This window comes from Erithacus rubecula (genome assembly GCF_903797595.1).
Source record: "Erithacus rubecula genome assembly, chromosome: Z".
NCBI lineage: Eukaryota > Metazoa > Chordata > Aves > Passeriformes > Muscicapidae > Erithacus > Erithacus rubecula.
The window spans coordinates 2301425-2327048 of NC_136661.1; the positions used below are offsets into that span (position 1 = coordinate 2301425).

A 25624-nucleotide genomic window follows, 5' to 3' on the forward strand; every position below is an offset into this window, starting at 1 on the left:
TCTGTCAATTAAAATGCCAGAGAAAAGACATTTCTTCCTGTTGTGAATAAAGGCATGAACAAGGTTAACTGTGGGAGACAAAAGAGACTTTTTCTTGAATTTTAAAAACCAGTACATATAGGGCTCAAAATTTACAGAGCACTTATACTCCTTGGTATCAAGGTATTGTATTAGACTGCTACTTGAGTTTCAAAAGTATTTATTCAACACAGGTTTGGAACTGTAAAAACAATGATAAAAGGTGACAGTGAAATGATGATTTAGGATGCATACATTATAAAATTGTATCTGCATGACTAAAAAAAAAAAATCAAGGAACACTAGATCATTAACATGTGTTGACATGTTGCCACGAGTGTTCTTGTTTCCTTTTTTGATACAGTCACAGATATAGGCTGTCATAACCAAAATCCAATTTTGTCCTACCTTTTGTAGTAAATATAATGAAAAAATTAAGAGATACCAATTAATCTTCTAAGTTGAGGGACAGTACACAGCAACACGCCTACAAATTAAATTTGGTTTAAAACTCCTCAGTAGGAAGGATTGAGAATTACAAAGTAGTCCACCAAATCAGCGTACCTGTAAGCACTGCTCTTCAGCCCTAAGGTTTATTTTGTCAATGTTCTTTGCCTCCATTCTATCACCTATATTATTACATTGCATGGAATCTTTAAAGCTTTCAGCAATAACCAAGCATTTTACACTGAATGAAGTTGTTCCAGTAGCAAACAACTGTTAAAGACTGCAGAATTAGGATGCATTTTAGGATCATGACTGTCTCAAAAAAATGGTATGTACCCTTCAATTAATAAAAACCAGAACCTGTGAAATGAAATTCAGTATTAAATAATCAATATAATATGTCTGTTTAAAAGTTCCTCCTATGTTTTAATTGCGTAATATTGACCTTTTTCTTCATTTTCTCTGAATAAATGAAAAGGTGTCTTTTAGACAAAGTAAACATGGTGAAAAAATGTGTATTAATGTATAAAATATGGACAGAAATGAAGATTCTGAATATGATTTGTCTTCTAGTCTTTCCCTTGTTTATATTCCTAACAGACATTTAAAAATCTTGAATCGAGCATTTCTCAAAGAAATCAAACACAAGACTAACACACTTGCAGTTATATCAGAAAGAAAATTGTTTAGTAACAAGCAACCTGACTGAAAACACTATCAAGTTTATTTTTCCATTAAAACAAACTATTTAAACTAGGGAACTGTGAGGAAGAATAAATCCTCACAAAAACAACAAGTAAATTGGAAACATCACTGCCTTTTACCCTTAGTGAGGTAAGGCATCTTTTCATAAATAATACCAGTAGTGAAAACCCTCCTTAATAAATTTAACAACATCTTTCAACATCCTCCACCATATCTCTTCAAATCTCTACTCTGCTGCAACTCATCCTCCTTGACATTTACTTTCATTGTTATATTTTCAATATTTCTGACATTTCTACTAGTTTTGTAGCTCGAATTATTTTGGTTCTCCTCCGCTTGACACTTCTTCTCTCAGAATTACAAGTGCTTTTATTTCTCAAAATACTGGTGAAGCAGTCTCTTTTTCTCAGTTGTCAATTCACAGAAGAATACTGGGAGATGGAAAGACAGTAGCAGGGTTGAAGAGCAGACACAAGCAGCAAAGATTACTTTAAATAGAAAATAAATAAAAGCTGCAGAGATCAGGTCACCATCCATTACTATCTTACTTCACGAAGTTTCCTCTCTTCCCATGTTAGACAGCCACTTGGTTTCAAACCTCTAATACTCTCCCTGTTCCTTTGTTATTAGAGACTCTGATAACATCATCTTTTCCCTCACTACCCATAATGTCTACAGAAAAATCTAAATTATGATGAAAAAGGATTTCCCTCTATTGTCACCTTGCATATTCCAAACTGACAAATATATTCTCCATTCTGATTATATTCAGGAAACAGGCAATTCACGTTTTAAAATATTATTGTGACCTCTTTCAAAAATCAAAGTATCCCTGAAATTTTTCATTTATTTCTTCTATAAATTGCAAATACCTTGTGATAGCTAGATCCGCTGTCACTTATGTCCCCTATAAATTTCAGACACTTCACATATATTAGTGTACATCATCCAGTTCAAAGAGCAGAAGAGTGATGTTATTGAAGAATCTTCAAAGTATTTCAGAGTACCCTAAAATTTCAATGGGCTATGTAGTATGTGTGCATTTACTTTTTATTTGCACAAGAACTATGACATTTGGCTTATTTACCAAAAACTAATTTTCAGGTGCCTAATTAAGAGCAATAATTGTCTTACCTTTACAGATTCACTTAAAACTTGAGTTTTATCTGCTTCTTCACTGGATTGCAATTCTAGTTTATTATTTAACTCCTGTAGCTGTTGTGCTTGTTCATTCAAAAGCAATTGTGCCTGATGCTCCCGATGTAATGCATTATTTAATTCTTCACATACACTTTCAAACCTCTCATGGGTGAATAATTTCTGATAAGAGAAATAAATTGTGTTTGATTATGTAACTATACATACCTGCTTACATACTTGACTTCCCAAGTTCCACATGTGAACATGTTAAATTCTAAAACAAAAGCATGCTAAAGGTTATTATTTATTTAGGTTTTTTAACTCAAAGACAGACCACCAAGCAATAAAACGGCCAGACAACTTTATTCCCTGTATTTTTTCAAAACAGCACTCAGGCTACTGTAAACAGTATGTATTTGCTATTCTATTCAAATTAATACCCTGGATTACAAAGAACCAGTATTTAAAAGGAAATATGCAGAACAATGTCCCACATTTTAGTGCATATCTTGTTAACCATTGTAAACATCTTCCTTAAGTTCTTCTCCCTTTCCAAAAGTGTTCCAGAAAGACAGAATAGTTCTTCAAGGAAAATCATTGCCTACATTTGAATGGCAATATAAACTGATATCTTTCTTCCAATTTTCTCAGAACTGTAAGCAATAAAATCCAGTATGACCAAAACTAAAGATGAACAGCTACAATTTTGTCTGTTTGAGTAAAAAAAAAAAAAAAAAAAAAAAAACCTAATATTTTACCAGCTAGGAACAGGAAAAAGAATGGATTTGACACCATCTGTTAAATAGTCTCTGCTTGGAATTGTCTCAATTGGGACACACTAACAAGTCTACTAACCAGGCTTCATTATCAGTGTTGGTATTAGCTACAGAAAAGACTGCTTTCTCTGGGCCACACACAACTGTTCTAGTTGCACTGTGTACCTGCTGAGCATGTATAAAAATTCTTAACCATTCACTATCTCAAATAGTTCAAGCATATGTTCAATTCTGAAATGCAACCTACAAGAAATATAAATAGTAGAAAACATGAATCTCCAGCATGACAAAGCAAGACAAGTTTCTTCCCCTCCAAGGCCTGAAGGCACAGTTCTGCACATACAATGCCACCGAATGACATCAACTCCTCAAACACCGTGTCCATTAGTCACAATACTGTGGTTTAATGCACTTAAACAACATTTTTTTGGTGTCCTCTTGTTCCTGTTGGACAATGCTATTTACAGGTTATCAAATGCACAGTGTTTAAGTAAATCGATCAGTGACAGCTAGGGGTCAGAGGAATATGCTGCATATGTGTTAGCAGGAATGTAGAAGAGGAACTTTTTTTCTCCTTCCATAAACTTAGTCCTTCCTCCAGGGGAACACCCACACTAAAATTTGCATTGACTAGCTCAGGGTATAACCCAGTATCAAAGGTACAGTAAGATGTCCATCATAATATTCAGCAATATCAACACAGAGTTTATACTTCATAAAGTTCTCATGAACATACTTATTTGATATGATACCCTCATGACACTTGTCTTTGCTGAAGTGAAATCCATAAATGTTTTTGAACATATAATCACATCAACATACAGAAGAAAACCTGATTGCTGAAGACCAAACATGTAATTTACAACAACACCTAATTCTACAATTCAAAAAAAGAAACTCTTGTTGGAAGGGATGCCTTTCTAAACACATCTGACTTCTTGTTTATTGACATTTGCAGTGCAAATCTTCTGGAAAATTATTTTAATATTAGAATGATTTTATACTTATTTTTTCAAAAGAACACAGAAAAACACATCTTATAAGCGGTCACCTCTAAATCTAATAAACTTACTTGCTTAAGCATATTTAATTGCTCTTGCAGGCTCTGTGCTTTGTCTGCTTCTTTTTTCACCTCACTGAAATTTGATTTGAATTCTGTAAGTTGTAGGCGCAGTGAGCGACGTTCTACTTCTGCTGTATGAAGTCTTTGTGTAAATTCAAATATTTGCTTCTGCAAGGATTCCATGTTTTTCTGTCAAAAATCAGAAACAAATTTATGTGCTTTAACATGAACTACTTTAGCAATAAAAGAGTTACATATAATACCCAAGCACATTAGACAAAGCTCTCATTTTGTCCATCATCTCTACGAAGCATGAGTGCAAAAAAGTGAACCCATTTCACCTACTCTTGAGGGTAACTAAAAATTCTGTTTTCAAGGAAGTATACCATTTTAATGTAAGGCCCACAATAAAAAAACAATTTATTTCAAAAGGGGAAGAAGGCTGTCTTTACTGGAAGGTAGAACACAAATCATGAGAAAACAGGAAAAAAACCAAACAACAAAACAAAACAAAAAAAAACCCCCAACCAACCAAAACAAAACAGAAAAAAACTCCATAATATTTAGTTGAAGCCAAAAGCAAGTCAGTTCTTAGAAAGAAAATAAAACTTTGACAGAACCTTAAAAAACTCTTTTTCTTGGATACATCAAATCTCTTCTTAAAATTCTTTGACATAAAAGAAAAATTATATTCATGCTCTAATGCTTCTGGGTGTTACGAATCAACTTTTGATGTCTACATAGTTGACTTCAATGTAGCAGTTTTATAAACTGAAACAAAATTAATGGTACTATCAAGAGATCTTCATCCTAACACTTAGGCCATGAACCTACTGCTTACATGAAGTAGGACTATAATTATGCATACCATAGTGGATACTCTGTCACACAGTCCAGCTTCCAGGGCCTGGGTATTTATTTTATTAAGTCCATGAGCCAGGCTCTGTACCAAGGAGTCTTTCTCCAGATAAGTAAAGTATTTGCTGTGGTCTAATGGAACTTTCTCCATTACAGCATTCAGCTTGTCCATAAGTTTTGAAAATGAATTCTTGGCTGCACTTAAAAGTAATTTTACAGAAAGCCAGGACTTTGTACCTATTAAAAAAAAAGAAACCAACACAGAAAACAAAGACAAACAAAACCCTCAAACAAACAATCAACCAAAAAACCCCACAACAACAAAACCCAAACCAAAACACAGAGAAGAAACATCAAGCAGGTTATTTGCTTCAGTTTCTTTCAGTGAAAAAAAACTACAACAAACAATATCTTTAAGACACTCAATAGAAATTTTCTATTACAGACTGAAAGACTGAGTTCAAAGGAATATCTCAGAGAGAGAGACTTTAAGACAAATTGTTTGTATTTAGTAATGAAAACTCTACTCCTACTAATTTATGAATGGGAGGTTAGGGTAAGACTCTAAAGAATAGGATGTGTTTGTCAAAGACTACTTGTCCAGTTATCATGTTCTCCAAAGCCACACTTCTAAAGACTTTCTTTAGTGTTCTAATTTTGTAATTTAGAAAACATGCAAGACAGATGCAAGGAAATAGATGTCAGGTCATGTCAGAAGTGGTAACACATAGTAAATCAATGTATTATAATATTTACAATGCAAATTTCTGAGGATTTCCTGATTTCTCTTCCCCCCTCTCTACAGATGTCTAAATCATTTGCTGTTCAAAATTAGTGAGGCTTGGTACCTTAATGCCATACTATTTATATTCTGAGACAAGAGAATATAATTTACCTTATTCCAAGGCAATTAAAATTTTACAGCTACAATTACGTATTTCCCCACAGGATTTTGGTAATCATCCTTCTCATATAATGGACTTAAGGCCCCAGCACACCCAACATGTCCTGCTTACTGCTAAATTCGTCAGGTCTGTAATTAATAATTGTGTTTAATGTTGATAAATAAAATTGTCAGTGCTCCTTCCACTAATTGGTATTCCAGATAACAGTTAATAGGTTTATTTATGCCTTAATAAAAGTCTTGTAATTTAGTTTTCCCTCTGCTAGGCAGGTCTTAATCTGTCATTACTTGTCTTATGATACTATCAGTGTAAGATGACAAGCATGGAAGAGCTTATTTACATTCAGTAGTACAGCAGATCTCCTGTTGCTGCAGCGTACTAAAATATTTACTTCAGAGCATAAACATAAAAAATAACCCTGTCTTAAGTCAAAGAATTTCTGTTTATAGACTGTGAAGGAAAAAGGCAGAGTTACAAAGTAAACATAACATGATTATTGATACATTTTTATTACAATTCTCATTGTAAAGAAGATAATTTATATGTGAGGTTGAGATTTACCTGTAAGCAATAACAGAAAAAGCACATGATAAAATAAAACATTTTCTTTTCAAAGTCATTTTCCTGCTTGGTTTTGAAACAGCACCATTCCAATGATTCCAGTGCTTAACAGGAATATCATTTTTGAGTACATGTTCTCCATAACCTCAGTGACTAGTAGATCCGCCTTTTCTTCATGACTAAGTTAGCATCTTTTAAGTTGAAAATCTTATGAGGCACTTTTATCTTGCACTTCAACTAACTAAACATCCTTTACAATAAAAAAAAAAAATTCTTTTCATACCCAGAAAAAACTGCTACTGCATGCTCTGTCTACTGTGGCGAAGAATCTTCTTTTCCTTTGTTGGTTCTCTGTTACTGATCACATAAAAGAAAAATCTACCTTCATCAACTTAACTCTTATCACAGATTATCCTGCCATACTTGTCTTTCAGCTTCTAAGCCCTCTCTTCTCTCCAGTCAGAATGCATTTGCTAGTTGATTGTTTGGTTAAATTAATAAAAAATTAAAACTAGAACAATTTTATGGCCTTCCATATGATGGAAGATGATGCCAAGACCTTCTCAAAAACTGTCCTTTGCAATGATTTTTGGTATATATCAGAAAAAGGATATCCTCAATGAGCTACTGTTTCTTCACTTTTCCCAGTATTCCCACTTGCTATCTTAGCTTGTGAGACTGTTTGCCTGTCAGAAGACAGTGTTTTTCCATATATGCAGTACCTAGCATGGCAGCCCCTTTCTCTATGTCTAGAATTTCATGTTTAACTGTATCAAAAGTAAATTTAAAATAATAATTTAGATAATTGTGTTGTAGCATTTTCAAATGATCATTCACAAGCACTCCCCTTAACCAGTACAGTTCAGCATCCACAACTTAAGGCATTTTCTTGGGCTTGGGATAAATAGTCATGTCCATCATTGTTTTTATGAAGAGTAGCTTTGAATAAATAGACAGAAATATTTTGAAGTAAGTCACTGATTGCTTTGAAAGATGAAATGAAAACATAAATCAACTTCACTTGTAACTATATCTATAATAACTGAGAGGAGAATAGACTTGTAAGTATATATATATAATCTGAAGTACCTACCATGAAGAATGAAAGAACTACAATAAAAACATTAAATCATGTACATTATGATGTGTCTAAGAAATTATTAACAAAAATACAGGTATACAACAAAGCACGATTAAGTAAATGGGAAAAAAAAGTGAAAAACATGAAAAGATGTAAAAAAAACAATTCTTGCTTATTCTCTTTTGGTGAAATTGAACACCAAGTTAGCAGGATCAACTTTGTACTATGCAAGACTAAAATGTTCATGTCAAACTTTTAAAGCTTTGTATATTTAACATTTGCTGGTATTTGTATTGAAAACATTGGCCATTACAATCTCTTGTTTATCAGAGTACAGATTTTGTTCAAACAAACCTAAAATCTAACCTTACAAAAAACCCAAAACAAACAAAAAACACTGCAACAGCAACAAACTTGCACTGAAACTGAAGCACAGACATCACTCCAGGACATGGTAGAAAAAGAGCCAAACTAATACTATGAAGGGAAACTATCATCACTGTCAAAACGAACACCACTTATTTAAAAGATCAAGAAAGGTACATCTCTAATCAGAGCATACAAACCCAAATGTTCCAGCATCATCTGAGTGATCTGGACTTGCTCTTTTTCAGCTGCCTCAAATGGTTCCCCAGAACCTAGCCATCTTTAAACCTAATTTCTAAGACACTGAATCATTCCATCTTGATGAGCCAGACAGTACCTTCTTGTAGTACTCTCTCCTGTGACGTATAGTTTAATCCAGAACTGCCATTATTTAGAGATATTAAAAGATTGCCTACTTACAATTGTTTAAGAAATTCAACATCATTGAAGTCAATTTGAAGATTTAAGTCCTATTTAAAATATTACTTACAGAACATAATGTAATTTTCTAAGTGTGGAAGCTTTCAAATATATTCCTTCAGAGCCTAATTACTTCAATATTTCTGGAAATTTCATGTCAAACTTTAAATTATTTATTACTATTTTTTGAAAAGATTCTTAGGAGACGTGATCTCATGAGCAGCAGAATTCCAAATAATACATAAGCAGTTAGACCTTGAGGTTCTGTGGAAATTACTTAAAATGAGATAAGATATGTAATGTTCCAACAGCATGGTTCTTCCTAATTCTCAAAATCAAGCCTGTATTGAGTGCAGAGATATCTAGTAGAGACCAGCAGAATTCTCATATATTTCAAACTGGCAAAACATCATGACATTTAGAGTGTTCTCATCAGTCACTTCAGCACATCCATGCTGCTGGTGCTGCATTTCTCTCAATTATTCTTCAATTTGCTGTTTCTACGTAACACTCTGTAGACAGGAAAACTTGCAGTATAAACCCTGTGAATACTTCAAAATACAGTTCAAACTTTGCTTTGTAAGGATGTAAATTTAAGTTACTGAAAAAAAGATAACCGAAGAAGAGAGCTTCTGAAACTGAATCAAAACACTTTGTTTCAATGTCTTCTGGTATGGGTTTGCTATTTAAGCTTCTGGGAAATGAATCATCTTATCCGTCCTGCTACTTCCTTTTATTCACATAAATTACCCCTCCTTAAACAGCCTCTGTTCTGTGACAGAAGTATTGGTATTTTAAAATTAAAAGTTACTAAAGAACTAAGGATGGCAGCAATGCACATGAACAAAGCAAAATCTTATATCAGTTCTCACTGCAAATAAATTAAGGAAAATAACAGCTGGGAATCATGAGGTAACATTTCTAGAAACTGACACTACAATTTTTCATAGGCATAGTACAATTCTATATAATCAGACATTAAGAAAATTAGGAAATCTAGACACAAACTTAATTAAGCATAAACTTAGAGAAGGGACACTGTAGGGACATAAAATAAGGACTGTTACACATTGTGTAAACTCAGAGTTTTATTTTTCTCTCAAAAACTGCAAGATAGCAAGTAAAACACATGAAAATATTATACATTAAATTAATTGTTTTCCAGATTTTGAACTACTAAATTCATATCATATAAAACACAGTAGGAAATTATTTCCTTTCTGTCAGCAGCTGTAATGCTCCAAGTCGAAGATGTGCCAGTTTTAGAGCCTACACTTAAGAAATACACAAATCAAATAAAAACAAAATTACATAGATTTTCTCTATGGAAAAATATTAGGTTGATTTCCAGGAAAACACTTCTTGAATATTAGACCAGTGGTACAAGATAACTAGGAACCTTGGAAGAGTTAATTCATTGGAAGCTTTTAAAAACAGGTTAGCCAAATATCTATTTATGTGATGTAGATTATTTTTAATATCTCATAATCAAATAGGCAAAACAGTACATATGCTTTCTAAAAGCACACTCCAGCCTTCTGTTCCCATGACTCTATATACCAAAAGGATGAAGTATCGTATCACCAATTAAAGAAAATTCAATCTGTTCCATCAATACAGCTCTCAGGAGATTTGATCCAGAATAGTGTAAACAAATTCTAAAAATGGAGATGATGTAACTATCCTGGTCATTTTTTCAATCTTCAACTACAAGAATATACTTTTTAAATTACCTGATTTGTTAACGACATCCTGCAACTCTGCGACGGAACTGATTATTGCAGCAAGGAGGTTGGAACTAGCAAACCAGCTGAGTGCTTCCACACAGTCAAGCTCTTCTTCTTCACAACCTGTGGAACAGAATTGTAGCTATCAATAAAACTGAATAACTTAGACGAGGCACGTTATTTTCTCTTTCAGAAATTGCCTAAAGCTAAAAGTAAATAAGCCACAGACTATTTTCAGGACAATTTAGACTGCATTAAATATGCTTCCAGAAGCACTAAACCAGAAAAACAGATGAATCTTCTAGTTTGGAAAACATTTTTGGACCATTTTTCCTTGTAGGAGGATGCATGAGCTGGTTTGGTAACAGAAAGAAACAAGAACACTACATAACTTCTAAAGGAAACCCAGAAATCCCACACTAATATTTTACCTGAATCAGTAAGAAACTTTCTTGCATTTTTCAGTAGGAAATAAGTACTACAAGTTATTACTAAAAGAAGAGACTATACTTTTTCAAAAAATATGTTAGTGTAGGAACACCAGCATAAGCAGGAATGTTTCAAGAAATGTATCACATAGAGCAGATGCAATAGGACCTAGTTCTGAAATCTACAATGCAAATACTGAGCATATCAAACAATGGGAGTTCATGTATGTTGTTGCAACTTTACTTGCATTGCTGAAACAGACTGAACATTTTATTTTAGGAGAAATTACATTTATCAAGTTTTTAAAAAAATTACAAATTCAGAAATTACATTTGTTAAAATATCATTAAATTTGTATTCATACCCTATTATAAATAATATTACCATATGTTTTTCACTAACCATGTCATTTGGCATTTATCAAAGAAGAAAAAAATCAGCTTACTTGACAGATTACGCTTGCCTTTGGATTCTCCTACACAAACTGGAATTCCAATGCCTTCTTTTAAGCCATTTGTCCAAGTGAAGAGGGTACTAGAAGACTGTGCTAAAACTTTAAGTCTGTTAGCTGCCAAAACTGCAATCACAGCTCTTCGGAATACATAAATCAGGCCTCGGGATTTTCTTTTCTTTAGTTTTGCTTCATCTTGACTGTTTTCCTTATCATCAGAGAGAGCATGAACTAGAGTCCTAATCTTCTGGTTTGCTAATTCATAAACGTTCACCTGATCCTGAAGAAGGTTTCTTTGGGAAGATATAGCACACAATCGGCCATACAGAGGATACAGAGCACCTGCCAATAGCGCACAGGCTGCCAGGAGTGAGGAATGCTCCTTCTGAAACTGTGTTAACATCTTTTTCACAGAGATGGTTTCAAGAGCCAATTTTTCTTGACTTTTTTCAAGGACATAAATTTTTTCCTTATTTTTCTCTGCTGTTTCTTGGTATTCCTGGGATAAGAGGAGAAAAAACAAACAAAACCAAAAGAAATATGAGCATGTTTTTTTACTTACCAAAATCATCTTTACCTAGACAAAAGAAAAAATAAAATAATTTTGTTTCTTCACATTCAAGTAACACACTAAAGGAACAAATAATATTAGTAATGATGATGAAATTATCTCTCCTAACAAACAGTTAAGCAACCAGATATACAAAAATAAACAGTATTAGTAAAGTTTGCATAGTCTTCCCTTATAAACAGATTTCTGGCTCCTGATGATACTCCAATAGCCTGTACCTGGGTTGTCCACAATACAGTTCTATGAGTTGACTTAACAATAAGCAATTGCATGCTCCAATTTCAGAAAGAACATCGCTCTACAAAGCAGAAATAAAGTTAGTGTAAGGGAGAGTAAAAAAATAAGGAAGGCTCTGGAACATAAATGTAGACAGATTGGCAGCAGCTGGAAAAGGGGAAGTAAAGGTGATCTCTTAATTACTTTGTAATCAACCCCCTACTTATATATTCACAGATTAATTAGGTCTCATACAGAACTGAGTTTTCAAAAGAACAGTGTAATATAGATGGTTTCATTTTGGCCAGTGTCATTACAGATCTATTTTAAGTTGCAGAACACTTTTTTTTCTCTAAATGCCCCGAAATAGAGAAAGCGGGAAAACAAACTGGTACAGACGAATGAAGATGGTAACAAGGCAGGAAATGCCAGGACTACAGTAAGAGGATGCAGTACTGGAATCAAGACACTATGCTGGGAGCTCTAAGTGATCTCAGAAACTTAAACTGAGTTCTTGATGCAAGAGAGACTGCTGTGACTGAAACAATGACTACATTTAAACAGGCTCCACTGGTATATGGAGAGAATAAATTTTAGGCACTTTTCACAAAGAACGTATGAGTTCAAGTTAAATGCTAACTTGAGCTACAATATATGGTCATAAAAAGGCAAACATGGATGGAATTATGAGCCCATATGATGAGGAAAACCGAGGACTGTGCTAGGTTTCAGATACTTCTCTTAGAGCTATAGACAATTTTGCTGAACATGGAGCAACATTACTCCTGTTAGCAGTGGTCTAAAAAGAAGAAAAATTGTATCATCCATCCATATTCTTCCATGTTGTGTTTGGTACACGTCCCAAGCAAGTGGTGAGCATGGCACCCTAGTTTCTTTTCCCTTCTCCATTCTGCACAAAAGGGGAAAATAAGGATACACAGCTATCCCTACAATGAAAACAGAAGATTCTTCCATGCACAGAGATGTACCCTAGTCAATTCAAAATGTCTTTGACCAAATAAATATTTTATCATTTTTTAGGAAGGGAAAGAATTTGCAATGCTATTAAAATACTTCAAGTGATACAAAAATAGAGTAGGCCACTAAAAGATTTAATTTTAAAATGCAATTTACAGGCCACATATGTCACTTTACTATGCTGAAATAAAATATGAACATGAACAATACTTTCAATGCTACTGCATTATTTACAGTGTTTTATTTTTATAGATAAAAACCCTGATAGCATGACTGGAAGGAACTGAAAAGGCAAGCCAAATTTAGAAAACAACCAATGGTTTCTGGCCATCACAGGTGAAAGGCCACTATCTAAGTAAACAAACTGTGATCCCTACAGGGCTGTTGGACAGCAATACCAACATTCAGTGCTCTTGCTAATTAAAGTGGGTTTTTTTGTGCTTTTTGTTATATGGAAATATGCAAAAGTAAATAAGATAACCTCTGACTTCAGAAATATAAGTTTTGCGAGAAAATAAACCTTTTTTTCTTTTACTGGCTAATAATTTCTTTTGCTATATCAGACATTTCTAGAGTTTTCCTTAAAGCCTAGAAGCACAGTTCTTGAAAGAAACATGGACTTTTCTTCCTAAACATTGGCAAGTTGGTTTCCTTTGGTGTCTGAGCTCTGAGGGGCACCTCACTGGGTTGCAGAGGTTCATCAATTTCAAGAATCCTTAACAAAAATGCAGGTGCTACTAGCAAAACTTTTTTTTCCCTACTTCTTTCAACACCCTTACCCTTTATTCTGGCATGGAAACAGAACTGAAAACTAGAAATATAATGACACAAAGATTTCAAAAGGGTTTTCTTCTGGAGTTCCGAGCATAGATAGCAGTAGAAGGGACAGGGCCCATCCCTGTTGCATCTTGTTGCTTGGGGTAAAGGCAAGTACAGGAGCAGGAAAGGCCTTTGTAAGGATTTTAGAGAGATGTTTATTTCAGCCACAGATCTGCTTCATCCAGAGCTCAGGGAACAAAGGCAAAGGGGCTTGTGGGGGGTTTAGGTTTTGTCATAGGACAAGAAGGCGGGGAAATCCTTAGGGACCAATTACCAGGGGACAGGGGGTGTCCAAGGGTGGGGTTAGGATGAAAATGCCAACAGGGGAACAGAGTGGGAGTGACTGAAAGTCTGACTGACAGGGAGAGGGCACAGGGCTTGCTTTGGCTTCTCTAAATGGGAATGCCTTTCTGGGGCTCCACACATCCCCACATGTACTAAAATTGCCCCCAGAGAGGGCCAACAAGCAGGAATGCAATGAACAGGGCAAATCATGAGCCATGGCACCATGACACTGCACAGCCAGGGCAAGCGGAAGGGCACTGAGGCACTGCCAACTCAAGCACTTAGCTCAGTTGGTGATCCTCACTCTCAGTGATAGAGCTCAGTTGTGGTGTTTGTTTGGACAACAGTTACTTCCTGTGCAGACCAGAAAGGATGGGGCAACCCAAATGGAGTGCCCATGAAACCATGCAAGAGTCCAGGTCTGAGGCTGCAGGGAATGATGGAACCTGGCATTGCTCTCAGGGCAACAGCTGTCTGAGTTGTGATCAGATGGATGACTTACAAAGCCTGATGACTAAGAAGTATTAGGGAGTCTGAGGAAGAGACTGAGTAGTGGAGCAACACTCTACTGTATCTCAGATAAATATACCCACTGTCCACTTCTCATGAAGCAATGGATTTCCCACCCTCTCACCACCAGGCAGCAGGGGACTTCAGACACAAGAGGTGAGTGGAAACAGGTTCCTCCTTGGGGTGGGGGGTGGGGTGCAGGTGAATCCCCTCCCAAACAACTTCACCTTTCCACGTGCCCTTATACAAGAGTTATGGGGCCCTGGAATCTCAGAATCAAGGAAATGAGAACATGGACGGAAATCCATCTTGGTTGGACTGATTGTTTAGGACAGGGCAGCCTTTCCCCTACATCATGACCTTCTTAATTAAAAAAAAAAAAGAATGGTAGTAGTAACTGGTGATCCCCTTTTTAGAGAATTGGATAGCCCAATATGCTGACTAGAATTAACCTATACAGAAGTATGTTGCCTCCATGCAGCCCAGATAATAGACACCACCAAGAAATTTGTCATTGGTACAGCCAACTGATCACTACCCATTACCTGTTTAGCAGGTAAATAGCAACGAACTCCCAATAAAAATGCTGTTAATGTCAAGAGGCACCCCAGGGCCTTGGGATAACTTGTCAAGAGATTTGGAGCAGAAGCTGTTCTCTCTTCAGTCCTTCCAGTTGCGGGCAATGATGCAGCAAAACCTAGGAAAATCCCACAGAGGAACATAAGGCTTCAAGAGTGGTGTTACTATCAGAATTTGTAGGGTTTTGATCATGAGTCAGTTTATATGACACTGAGTCTGCTAACAACAGTCTCCTGCCTCAAGGAGAGGAAAGGATTTTAGTAGGGTTCACTGAAGAGCTTTAAACTACATTTAAAGGGGAACAGGGATAGGGCCAGGCTCAACAGAGAAAAGACGTGGGAATGGGAAAATTACAGTGACCACCCAAGCAGCAAAAGGAGGCTTAAGAGGGTATGCCTCCAGAGTGTACAAGCATCCAAAGCTGTAACTGCAAGACAGACTATGTGCCCCCACTGGGATATCGACACAATCAAACACTTCCATGAAGAACCTGTACACCAATGCACACAGAATGGGGAACAAACAGCAGGAACTAGAGATCTGTGTGCAGTCAAAGGATTCTGACCTTAATAATTAGAGATGTGGTGGGAGATCTCATGACTGGAATGCTGTAATAAGGGAAAAGCTATTTAGGAAGAAGACAAGGTGGTGGAGTTACCCTCCGTTGAGGCAACACCTGGAACTCTGTCTTGGGGTAGATGATGAGTTAGTCAAGAGCTTATGGGTCAGGATTTCTATCCTGAAATAGGGGGACATTAACTACTGTGACATCTGCAGAACCAGTACCACAAAACACAAACAGCCCAGGAGATTCTTGAGAAGCACTGATGACAACTTCCTGTCACAGGTAGTGGAGGACCCCACAATAGTGTGCTGCTTGACATCACACTAACAGGGAAGGCCTTGTTGGGTATGCAAAGGCTGAGGGCTTCAGCATCAGGGGAAAAGGAAGCAGAGCAGCAAGTAAATTGGTAACCATGGACTTCAGGAGAGCTAACTTTAGCCTCTCTGAGAATCTTCTTGTATGAATCCCACAGGAAGAGCCCCTGCAGGGAAGAGGGGTGCAAGAGAGTTGGCTGATATTCAAGGGTAAGTTCCTCCAGGCACAAGAACAACACATCCCAATGCACAGTAAGTCAGGCAAAGGGGATAACAGACTTGCATGATCAAATGAAGAACTGTCATTACCCAGGCAGGAAATACACAGGAAATAGAAACAGAGTCAAGCCACTTGAATAAAGATAGAGAGGTTCTTAGAGTAAGTAGAAACAAGAAAAGGAAGGTCAAGATGCATCTGGAATTTAACATGGCCAGGCATGTCAAGGACAACAAGGGAGGTGATCTTGCCCCTCTACTCATTCTTAGTGAGGCTGTATCTGAGGCTTTCTCCAGTTCTGGGCTCATTACAAGAGAGACACTGAGGCCTGGCACAGGTCCAACAGAGGATGACAATGGGACTGGAGCTTCAGTCTTACAATAGAATGAGGGAGCTGGGCCTGTTCAGCCTCAAAAAGAAATGACTTAGATGGGACCTCATGTATATTGTCTCCCACAACATCCTTGCAGGTAAGCTCAGGAAAATGTAGGTTGGATGAATGGACCCTGGGGTGAATCAAGAATTTACAATTGCAGAGCTTAGAGAGTCATGATCAGTGGACCAGAATCCAGCTGCAGGCCTGCAGTCAGTGATATTCCCAAGGACTGAATCTCATTGAATTTGTTTATCAATTACTTGGAGGAAGGGATTGAATGCACCCTCAACAAGTTTGCTGGTGACACTAAACTGGGAGCAGTGGCTGATCCACCTGAAGGCTCTGCTCCCATTCCATGGGACCTGAATCAGATGGAGGGTTGGGCAGAGAGAAACCTAATGAGGCTCAACAAGGGCAAGTGCCAGGTCCTGCACCTGGGGAGGAGCAGCCCCAAGTGCCAGCACAGGCTGGGGCTGAGCTCCTGCAGAGCAGCTCTGTGGAGAAGGACCTGGGGCTCCTGGTGCATCACAAGCTGTCCATGAGCTGTCAGTGCCCCTGTGGCCAGGAGGAACAAGGGGATCCTGGGCTGCACTGGGAAGAGTGTGGCCAGCAGCTGGAGGGAGGTGATCCCTCCCCTCTACACAGCCCTGGTGAGGCCACACCTGGAGTGCTGTGTCCAGTTCTGGGCTCCTCAGCACAAAAGAGACAAGGAGCTGCTGGAGAGGGTCCAGTGGAGAGCCACAAGGATGATCAGGGATCTGGAGCTTCTCTCTTATGAGGAGAAACTGGGAGCTAGACCTGTTTGGTCTGGGGAAGAGAAGACTGAGAGGGGATCTCAACAATACATAGAAATACCTCAAAGGTGGTGTCAGGAGCATGGTGCCAGATTCTTTTCAGTGGTGCCCAACACTGATGTTGGATGAGGAGGAATGGCCAAAAACTAAAGCACATGAAGTTCTACCTCAAAATGAGAAAAAACTTCCTTACACTGAGGGTGGCAGAGTACTAGAAAAGGCTATCCAGAGAGATTTTGGACTGTCCCGAGACATTAAAAAACTTTGATGCATTTCTGTGTAACCTGCCCTACATAACTTTGCCTTGGTGGGGGAGGGTTAGACTAGATGATCTAAAGAGGTCCCTTCCAAACCTAATAATTCTGTGATTCTCATCAGTGTCTCCAAGTATCTAAAGGGAGGATGTCAGTGGATGGATTCAGGCTCTGCCCAGTGCTGCCAAGCAACAGGACGAGAGGCAATGGGCACAAACTGGTGCACAGGAAGCTCCACCTGAACAAAAGGAACTTATTTTCTGTGCAGTGACCAACCACTGCCACAGATTGGCCAAAGAGGTTCTAGAGTGTCCCTCACTGGGATATTTAAGAACAATCTGGACATCATTCTGTGCAAGGTTCTCTAGGATGACCTCCCTGAGCAAGGGAATTGGACCAGATGATCCACTGTGGCCCCTTCCACCCCCAAGCCATTCTGTGATTCTGTGAGTCAGTGATTCCTGTAGTTCAGCTGTTTTATTTTTCCAAATATATATATATACACATATATATATATACAGCTCTACCTATAACTAACATCAACAGTCCTGTTCTCCCTTTGCTGTGCTTTAAGTTCATGGACCAGACATGCCTACCAAAGGCACCTGGTAGGTCAGGACCAGTACAATTACACACACTTCTCTTCTTCTCTTTGCACTGATTGTAGTGACTTTTCATATAATTGCCATATATCCCATCCTCTATCTAATTCACCTGCCTTGCTGTAAAAGGCCTCCAATCAAGAAAAAAAACCCAACACTTTTTTTTTCTCCCCAGGGGACTTTTTCCTGTTCCTATTTAGCAAACCTTTTATTTTTCTGTTGAAATTGACATTTTAAAAGTAGTTGCATTATTTTTCTCTCCCAATATGTTTTTGCATATCAGAACAAAACCCTTCCCTTTTAAGCAGTTGCCAAAAAAATGGGGACAAGATTAATAAATGCCTACATAACAAACAAACAACAACTGTTAGAATTCAGAAGATGTTTCCTATGAGACTATAAATAATAAATAGTTTGTGTGAGTCTAAGGAACAGGCACAGTAACATTTTCAAAATGGCACACTCTGAAATCAAGAGGACTAGACGCCTGCTGCAAAAGGCAAAGAAAAATGATATCCATTTTAAGCTCCATTGATTCTCCAAACATGGAGACCGTTTACAAAGAGTGGTATATACAGAGTGCTTTGCTTATTGCTGATCTATGATAAGGTTACTCTGGAAATTTCTGTCCTATAGAAAAACAGTAAAACTGTTTTTTGATTACACCATCCATCTGACCTACAGTACCAGCTGTGAAGTAGCATCCATTAACATTCATAGATCTTACTGTGGAACCAGGGACTCTGAACAGTACTGGTTGAGGACAGAAGCAGTAGCAGGTGCCATTGCCACAAAAACCTCCAGATTTTGCAGTGTTTTAATTATAAGGAAACCATTCTGAAAAGCCCTAACTCTCTACTGCACTTCTAATAAACCAAAACAATAATTTTCAAGATACGTCGCTTATATTGCTGTGCAGTTAGAGCTCTGTTAACTCTTGAGAGTGTGAATTGACACTCTATGGTTTGCTTTCACACACATCTCAACAATTTGAAAAACTAAAGAAGTCTCAACACAGGACCTCTGAGGAGAAAATACCTAGAAGTAGTCATGGAACACTGGCTGAAGATAAAGTTACAAATAAAAAGAAGCATCTTATGATGTATCATTAGGTCGGTGCAGGACAGCAAAAATCACTCATCTTCCCTTTTCAGAATGGAACTAAATCCTACAAGGAGTTATTTCACTAAAGTGCTTGCAATTAACACTCAGATCTTTGTATGGAAAATGTAGCAAATTGCTACAGTTTCCTTGTAGTGCTAGAATGTCCTAGAGTGAGGAGACCCCCAGATGTACAATGAAACACTGGCAAATTATATTCCACTTGCACTGATTATATGTTTCCTATAAAGTTTAATGAATAAAGCTCACTAAAATAATTAAATTTAAATATTGCATTCTGCATCTTTATATAATTGCTGGCCGTCGGTAAATCTTAAAGATCCTTTGAAGATATTCTGTAACTTGTGACACATTTTTCCTTGTTTCTTTTGGAAATATTAGTCTGTCTGCACACTTCTGATCAAACAAAGCACTGATCTTGCAGACAAATATGGATAGCTAACTTGCTCAGAATGCAATAGGTAAAATACAGTTAAGCCAGGAAAAATGGGCAATCAGGATAGGACAGCCCTAACACGAGACATTTATGGACCCTATGGATGCCAGGAAAGAAAAGGCTTAATTTAGTATTTGCAAATTGAAATTAAGTCACAAATTAGAAATCAAGAAGAAATTCCACTGTCTTCTTGGCAGTTTGACACTGTATGGTAAGGAAGACAAACTGGAACACATGGAAAAGATACTGTTGAATCATCTAAGTGTAAATAGACATTGCACTACCTAGATTACAAAACTACCAGCTTACACTCCAACATTGCATAATCTGTGTAAAACATGTCCAGGTGTTTCTAAGGGAAAATATTTCCCTTTTAGGGATTCAGTAACCCTGCATAGCAAGCTGACAGACAAAGTGTTTTCCAAAAGACATGTCTAATATACACTCCACAAAAAAGAGACGCATTTTCAGTACATGTTTTACATCCTGTCTATAGAATTCAGCTGCAGAGACTGGGAGGTTCAGCATCATCCCAAAGAATGATACAGTACTGCAGAGCACCTATTTTTCACCAAACACTAGAATTTTTAAAGACGTGACCCATCATCCATAGGAGGAAGAAATCTAAATTGTGTAACTCCGCTTTTTCTTTAGGAAGGAAATGTAATTTTTAAAAATAAGTTTCCTTATTCTACCATTCTTTTTGTTGGCAAATGAAAGCCATAAGCTGAAACTACATGATGTTATGGAAATTTAATATAAAACTGGATGCCACTTATTCCACTCATAGTAGTGTTTTTAGCCTTGTCAATATCCAATGTGAAATGTAAATATCAAGCAAAAAAATGTAAAAAAAATTACAACTCAATCCCAAGAACTCACCATAAATTGCTCTGTAAAAAAAATACTTCATAAATATATTTTTCAGCACACAAAGACTTCCAAGACTAAAATCTGAGTCAAATATGGCATTCTTCAGATGAAGCAAGTTGCAGGTGGCAGTCACAAGTAACAAGGCATACCTTATTTCCACAACTTCACAACACTTTTAATTGAAACACATGTAAACAAATGTGATTAAAAAGATGGTGAGTGGTGATTGGAGAATAATAGTGAACATTTTAAATGGCAAATGACTTACCTAACTATCAGTACCAGCAATTTTACACCTTTGACCCACTGCTCACTGTATCATCTGTGTAACAGCATCCTCTAATGCTGTTGAAATCTACCACTGCTAATTGGTTTGTAGGGTCAGAATGTATATACCTAAATTTATCCCCAGATGACACCATTTTACTGTAACTCTATGCAGTCTTTGCAAAGCATGTCACTGAAAAAAATCACTGCTGCACTATATAATTCTTAAACCAAACAAATTCAATCTTATAGCCTTAGCATTCTCAAAAAAAAAAAAAAATCAGTAGCAGCTGTAAGCAAAGTCAGGCAATTCACTTCTAGAATGTTTTAACAAATATATTTATTCCTTATTATAAATGAAGTTAATATTAGCACAGAATTTAAAGGTTTTTTCAATTTTAAATAATCTTAAACTGGATAGAGGTTCAAACTACTGAGATAAGCCATTAAATATTTACAAGAAAAAAAAAAAAAAATCAGAGGTTCATAGCACCATACCTGTGCCCTTGCATGAACTTCCCCAAGGAGACCTGAGTACTGCTGTTCCAGATACTTTTTTTCATTCTGCCAACAGCTTTCCTTTGCTTTCATCTGCTCAGCCATTTTGTTAAAAGCATCTTCCTGGCTCTGCTGAAGCTCCTTCATAGTATTGGACTTGTTTTTACAAACATATTCCAGGTAAGATATCTGTGTGACAAGCATTTAAAAAGAAAATCTTTTACTTCTCTAAACACCTTTTTACTTAATCGTGCATATCAATTTAACCACAGACAATCCCAGCATAAAATCTAAACTGCAATTTCTTCAACATATTCATTAAAGTAAAAGCCTTTCATGGCAGATTATTTGCTTGAATTGTGCAACAAAATGAACAAATAATTGGATTTGGTTTTGCCATTATTGTACCCTATTGCACATATTTGTTGCTTTCTCTGTTGAAAAACTGAACTCGACACTTCTATATTTCTTTTTTTTATACAAATGCATTAAATCTTGTGTTGCTGAAGTACCAATCTGCATTTACCAGTCCCTTAGAAGTCACAAAGAATTGCAGATAATATGCAAAAAAAAAGACCTTAATTTAATTTTTATTTTAGTGGAAACCCAAAATACTCCAGATACTATTAAGCATTAAAAGAATTTCAGGACATTTTAGTATACATAAGGTGTTTTCAACAAGCACAAATGGATTCACTCTGTGGATAACTTTGGATAACTCTCATGCAAAATAGGTAGCAATAATCTTTAAATGCACCTTATTACTAGAGAGTATCAGCAAACTACTTTTCAAATACATCACACAGAAATGCAAAAGAAAAATTTTGTTTGCAAGAAAGGGGGTACAACACAAGTGACATACTGTTGAAAATCCTTGAAAAGCTGGTAAGCAGATGAAAAGAGCCCTAGAGATCTCACAGTCAATATCAATAACCATACTAAATTAAAAAGCCAGAAACAATATGACACAACATCCCCAAACACTGCCAATAATGTTCACCCCCTTCTCTTCTACTCCCTTTCCTTTTTTATTTTGAAAGTAAAATAGAAAATACACCAAATGTTCATAATTCAGATTTTATCCTACCCCTTTACTAAGGGGGTAGGTCCAGTGACTGCTGGGGCCTTTATTAAATGATGGGCAGAGTTAAAACAATTCACCATAACCAGCCTTGCATCTTACTCAGCCCAGAGTAGTGGTCACACCTGAAGATGAGAAATGTCAAACAAAGATTTTTCCTTACTATGTTTCAAAGAATGTTAGCACAGACAAGTTCCGGAGTTGCTGTACTAGTCTTAGGACTGACCTGATCAATGGAGTCAGAAAAAATTCTAAAGACTGTCATATTTTAGTTTGTGGAGTCAGTTGAATTTATTTAAAAGGAGGTATTTTATTTCCTAAAAATGCAGAGATTTCTGGACAGAAAGGCCACATAAGCTTATTTACATCCCAAAAAGTATAGCTCCTCCCTATAACAAATATTGACGTTTTATAAAAACAGGTATTTTCCATTTGCGTTTTTTAATATAATTTTATAATCCATGAGTTACAATTAAATGAAAAAAAATACACTGTCATTCTTTCAAATAGTACCTCTGAATAATAAACGCATAATTTAAAGACTATATTCCTCGAGTAAGTGCATTTTGTTTCAGTTTTATGGTAAAATAAAGACTTGCTTTATTAGTGTAAATGACTAAGTTCTTTGAATTGCTTCATCAGTAAGATTAATTTATTTTCTTTTAATTAGGTCCCTGTGGCTAATATTGGCTAGTACTATTAGCATGTCCTGCACTGAAAGTGGAGCTTAGAGACTTCATACAGACTTCAGTCACATTTACATGCCCACAGCAATGGCATCAAACTGAGTTGTAGACAAGCCATAATTAATGGTATTGAATTATTAACGTACAAATTCTTTTTGAAATAAGATGAATGTCAGTCCTTTTTAATGATACTACGATGTGGACAAATGTCACTGAATTTAATAGAGGTAGCTGGTGCCTAAGGACACTTACCTTCTCATTAGCCCTGTTGAGGTCTGAGATCAGGGCATCAACATTCTCCTGCAAGACTACACAAAGCTCAGGCCAAGAGAATCTATCTAGGATGCCTTCTGGTTGTTTTATAACCACACAGCCTGCTATCAAATGCTGGTATAAGCTATGAAGGAAGGTTAGTTTCTCCTGAAACAAAAGGAAAAATTACATATTGTATCTGAACAGTGTCAAAATTGAAAGATGTGCATCACATGGGCAGTAATATGAACTACATGCAAGTGAAAAAAAGCAAATGTAAAAAACAGTTTTTACAATATGTGTCAATCCAGACATAATACATAAATAACTTATATAAATACAGAACAGTTCTGTTGCCACTACAACCACTATCTACAGTGGTAGATACAGGTAAAAAATTCCATGCTATTAATACATGCAATTTATTTATTTATGGTAAAACTTTCAGTTATATTCAAACCCATTTGCAACAACTGAGAAACATGCAGAAAATTCTCTGATTGGTTTGGCAGCATCACACACCACTTATACAACTATCTAAACAACTGTCTAAAGTCTTTCTAAAATTGTTTTTGTGTGGATTATATATGAGACTAAATGGCCATACAAAATAGGCTTCATCAGTTAAATTCCACAAGCCATGTCTCATTCATTTACACTGATTTTAGTAATATAGTAAATTGATCCAAGTTATAAATAAACTTTAGCAACAATAGCATGCCATAGAAATTCCATCCTTAATGCTTTTAGTACATATAGGCAACTTAGTGATCTTGATTAAGGAAACAATAGCAAACTGTACCTCAAAAGTCACAAGAACAAAGTCTGTAAACTATTGCAAAAATTGCCATTGTTTTCCAGGGGCCTTGGTTGAGGTTTTACCTTAAGAAATTATGGATGACTGAGATGGGAAACTAGGGTTTTTCTAAGCCCTTTCCACTACAATTAGGTGCAATTTCTACAATTATCTGATGGTATTTCAGGCAATTAAAAATAAATTTCATTTAGTTAAGTATAACTTTGTTTCTAACAGATCTACAAATTCCCCAAGGAAAATCCAGTGTGCCACCATCATTACATTTTTGTTTGAGCTGTGTTAAAACTAGTATGATAATTATCCATTTGGCATGGGAAACAGGATTCCAAGACCCCAAATCAATTCACACATGTTGAATGCAACCACAGGGTTATAGACATGCTGACTTTACAATATACCAGACTTCTAGTTTCCTCCACTTTAATCATTATTTGATGCATGTAACAATTCCAGCTGCTTCATGTGGACCCCATTTAAATACCAGACTGTAAAAGAGGTGGAAAGAATGTTTCCTTTTTACTCAGTTGGCATTCATGTCTAAATTTGTGGAAGTAATGAGCTCAATATACACAACAACTACAAGTTATCATTGCCATTGCTTGTAGAAAATCGCTTTATTGGGTGGAAAAAGCAACAAAATTAACATCTGTTAATACATATAAAGAGAGAGATAATAGTTCTTAAATAAGACAGTGTGGACTCATTCCCACATACAGCACACCACAATTATCCAAGAGATAAAAAATAAGAATTTCTAGGTTTTGTGGCATGCATGCAAAACTACCTCCATTTCGTAATTACTATCTAGCAATTGCCACATTGATCAGTAATTAACACACAATAATAACAGTATTATATGTTTTAATTGTAAAACATTTCTGTTAACTTTTAATTTAAAAGAAATAATTGCTTGTTAGGCATAGCTTTTAAAATAAACTTTTTTCAAAAATTCAAAATACTGGAATGATTAAGCTGTTAGTTCTGATACAGAAGAAAGGAGAACCAATATGTCCTGAAATCCTGTAGATATTAAACACATATTTCAAACTACGTATCTTAAAATAATATTTTAGGGATAAATCTGTTAAGAGTAACTATCTGATGTATGTAAATGTATAAAGCTGAGATTAAATAAAGACTCTTTGACAGTCATCTTGTCTCTAGTAATACCTCCATATCCTTCTGGTAAGCCCTGGTAAGCTTCCGGATTTCATTTTCAGATTCTGTGGCACGTACTTGCTCTTTCTCCCAGCATTGCTGAACATCCTGTAGTTCCATTTTTAAAGTTTCTATTAAAGTCTCTCTGTCTGCACACTTAGCGTGCAGATGATTTAACTCTATATTGGCATCAGCCATGGTATCCTGAGCTTCCTGGAAAACAGAGGAACATAACAGGCTGGTATAAACATTACTCTATAAAATGCTACCTCAGTGAAGTGCTCATCACCTGAGGGAAGAAACAGTTGTATCACCACATGTATTCACAAGACTCCAGGCTAGCTGGACTTCATTTTCCAAGAACAGAATTTCAAAACTGACAACAGCCCTCTTTCACAGCTTGCAAC

At 36.4% G+C, this 25624-nt stretch overlaps 1 protein-coding gene across 5 annotated transcripts in view; it reads right to left on the minus strand.

The window, feature by feature from the left end:
* CCDC171 (coiled-coil domain containing 171) overlaps positions 1 to 25624 on the minus strand; it is a 165358-nt gene that overhangs the window by 73408 nt on the left and 66326 nt on the right. For 4 of the 5 annotated variants that reach the window (XM_079330440.1, XM_079330442.1, XM_079330441.1 and 1 more), the window contains 8 exons: positions 25230 to 25430; positions 23243 to 23410; positions 21224 to 21412; positions 10942 to 11446; positions 10074 to 10190; positions 5018 to 5244; positions 4159 to 4338; positions 2305 to 2490 (listed from right to left, as the gene is read on the minus strand). In XM_079330440.1, coding sequence (XP_079186566.1) covers positions 2305 to 2490; positions 4159 to 4338; positions 5018 to 5244; positions 10074 to 10190; positions 10942 to 11446; positions 21224 to 21412; positions 23243 to 23410; positions 25230 to 25430 — 1773 coding nt within the window. Of the gene's footprint in view, positions 1 to 1365; positions 1602 to 2304; positions 2491 to 4158; positions 4339 to 5017; positions 5245 to 10073; positions 10191 to 10941; positions 11447 to 21223; positions 21413 to 23242; positions 23411 to 25229; positions 25431 to 25624 lie in introns of those variants that run through there. The other variant, XM_079330444.1, reaches the window with a different exon arrangement.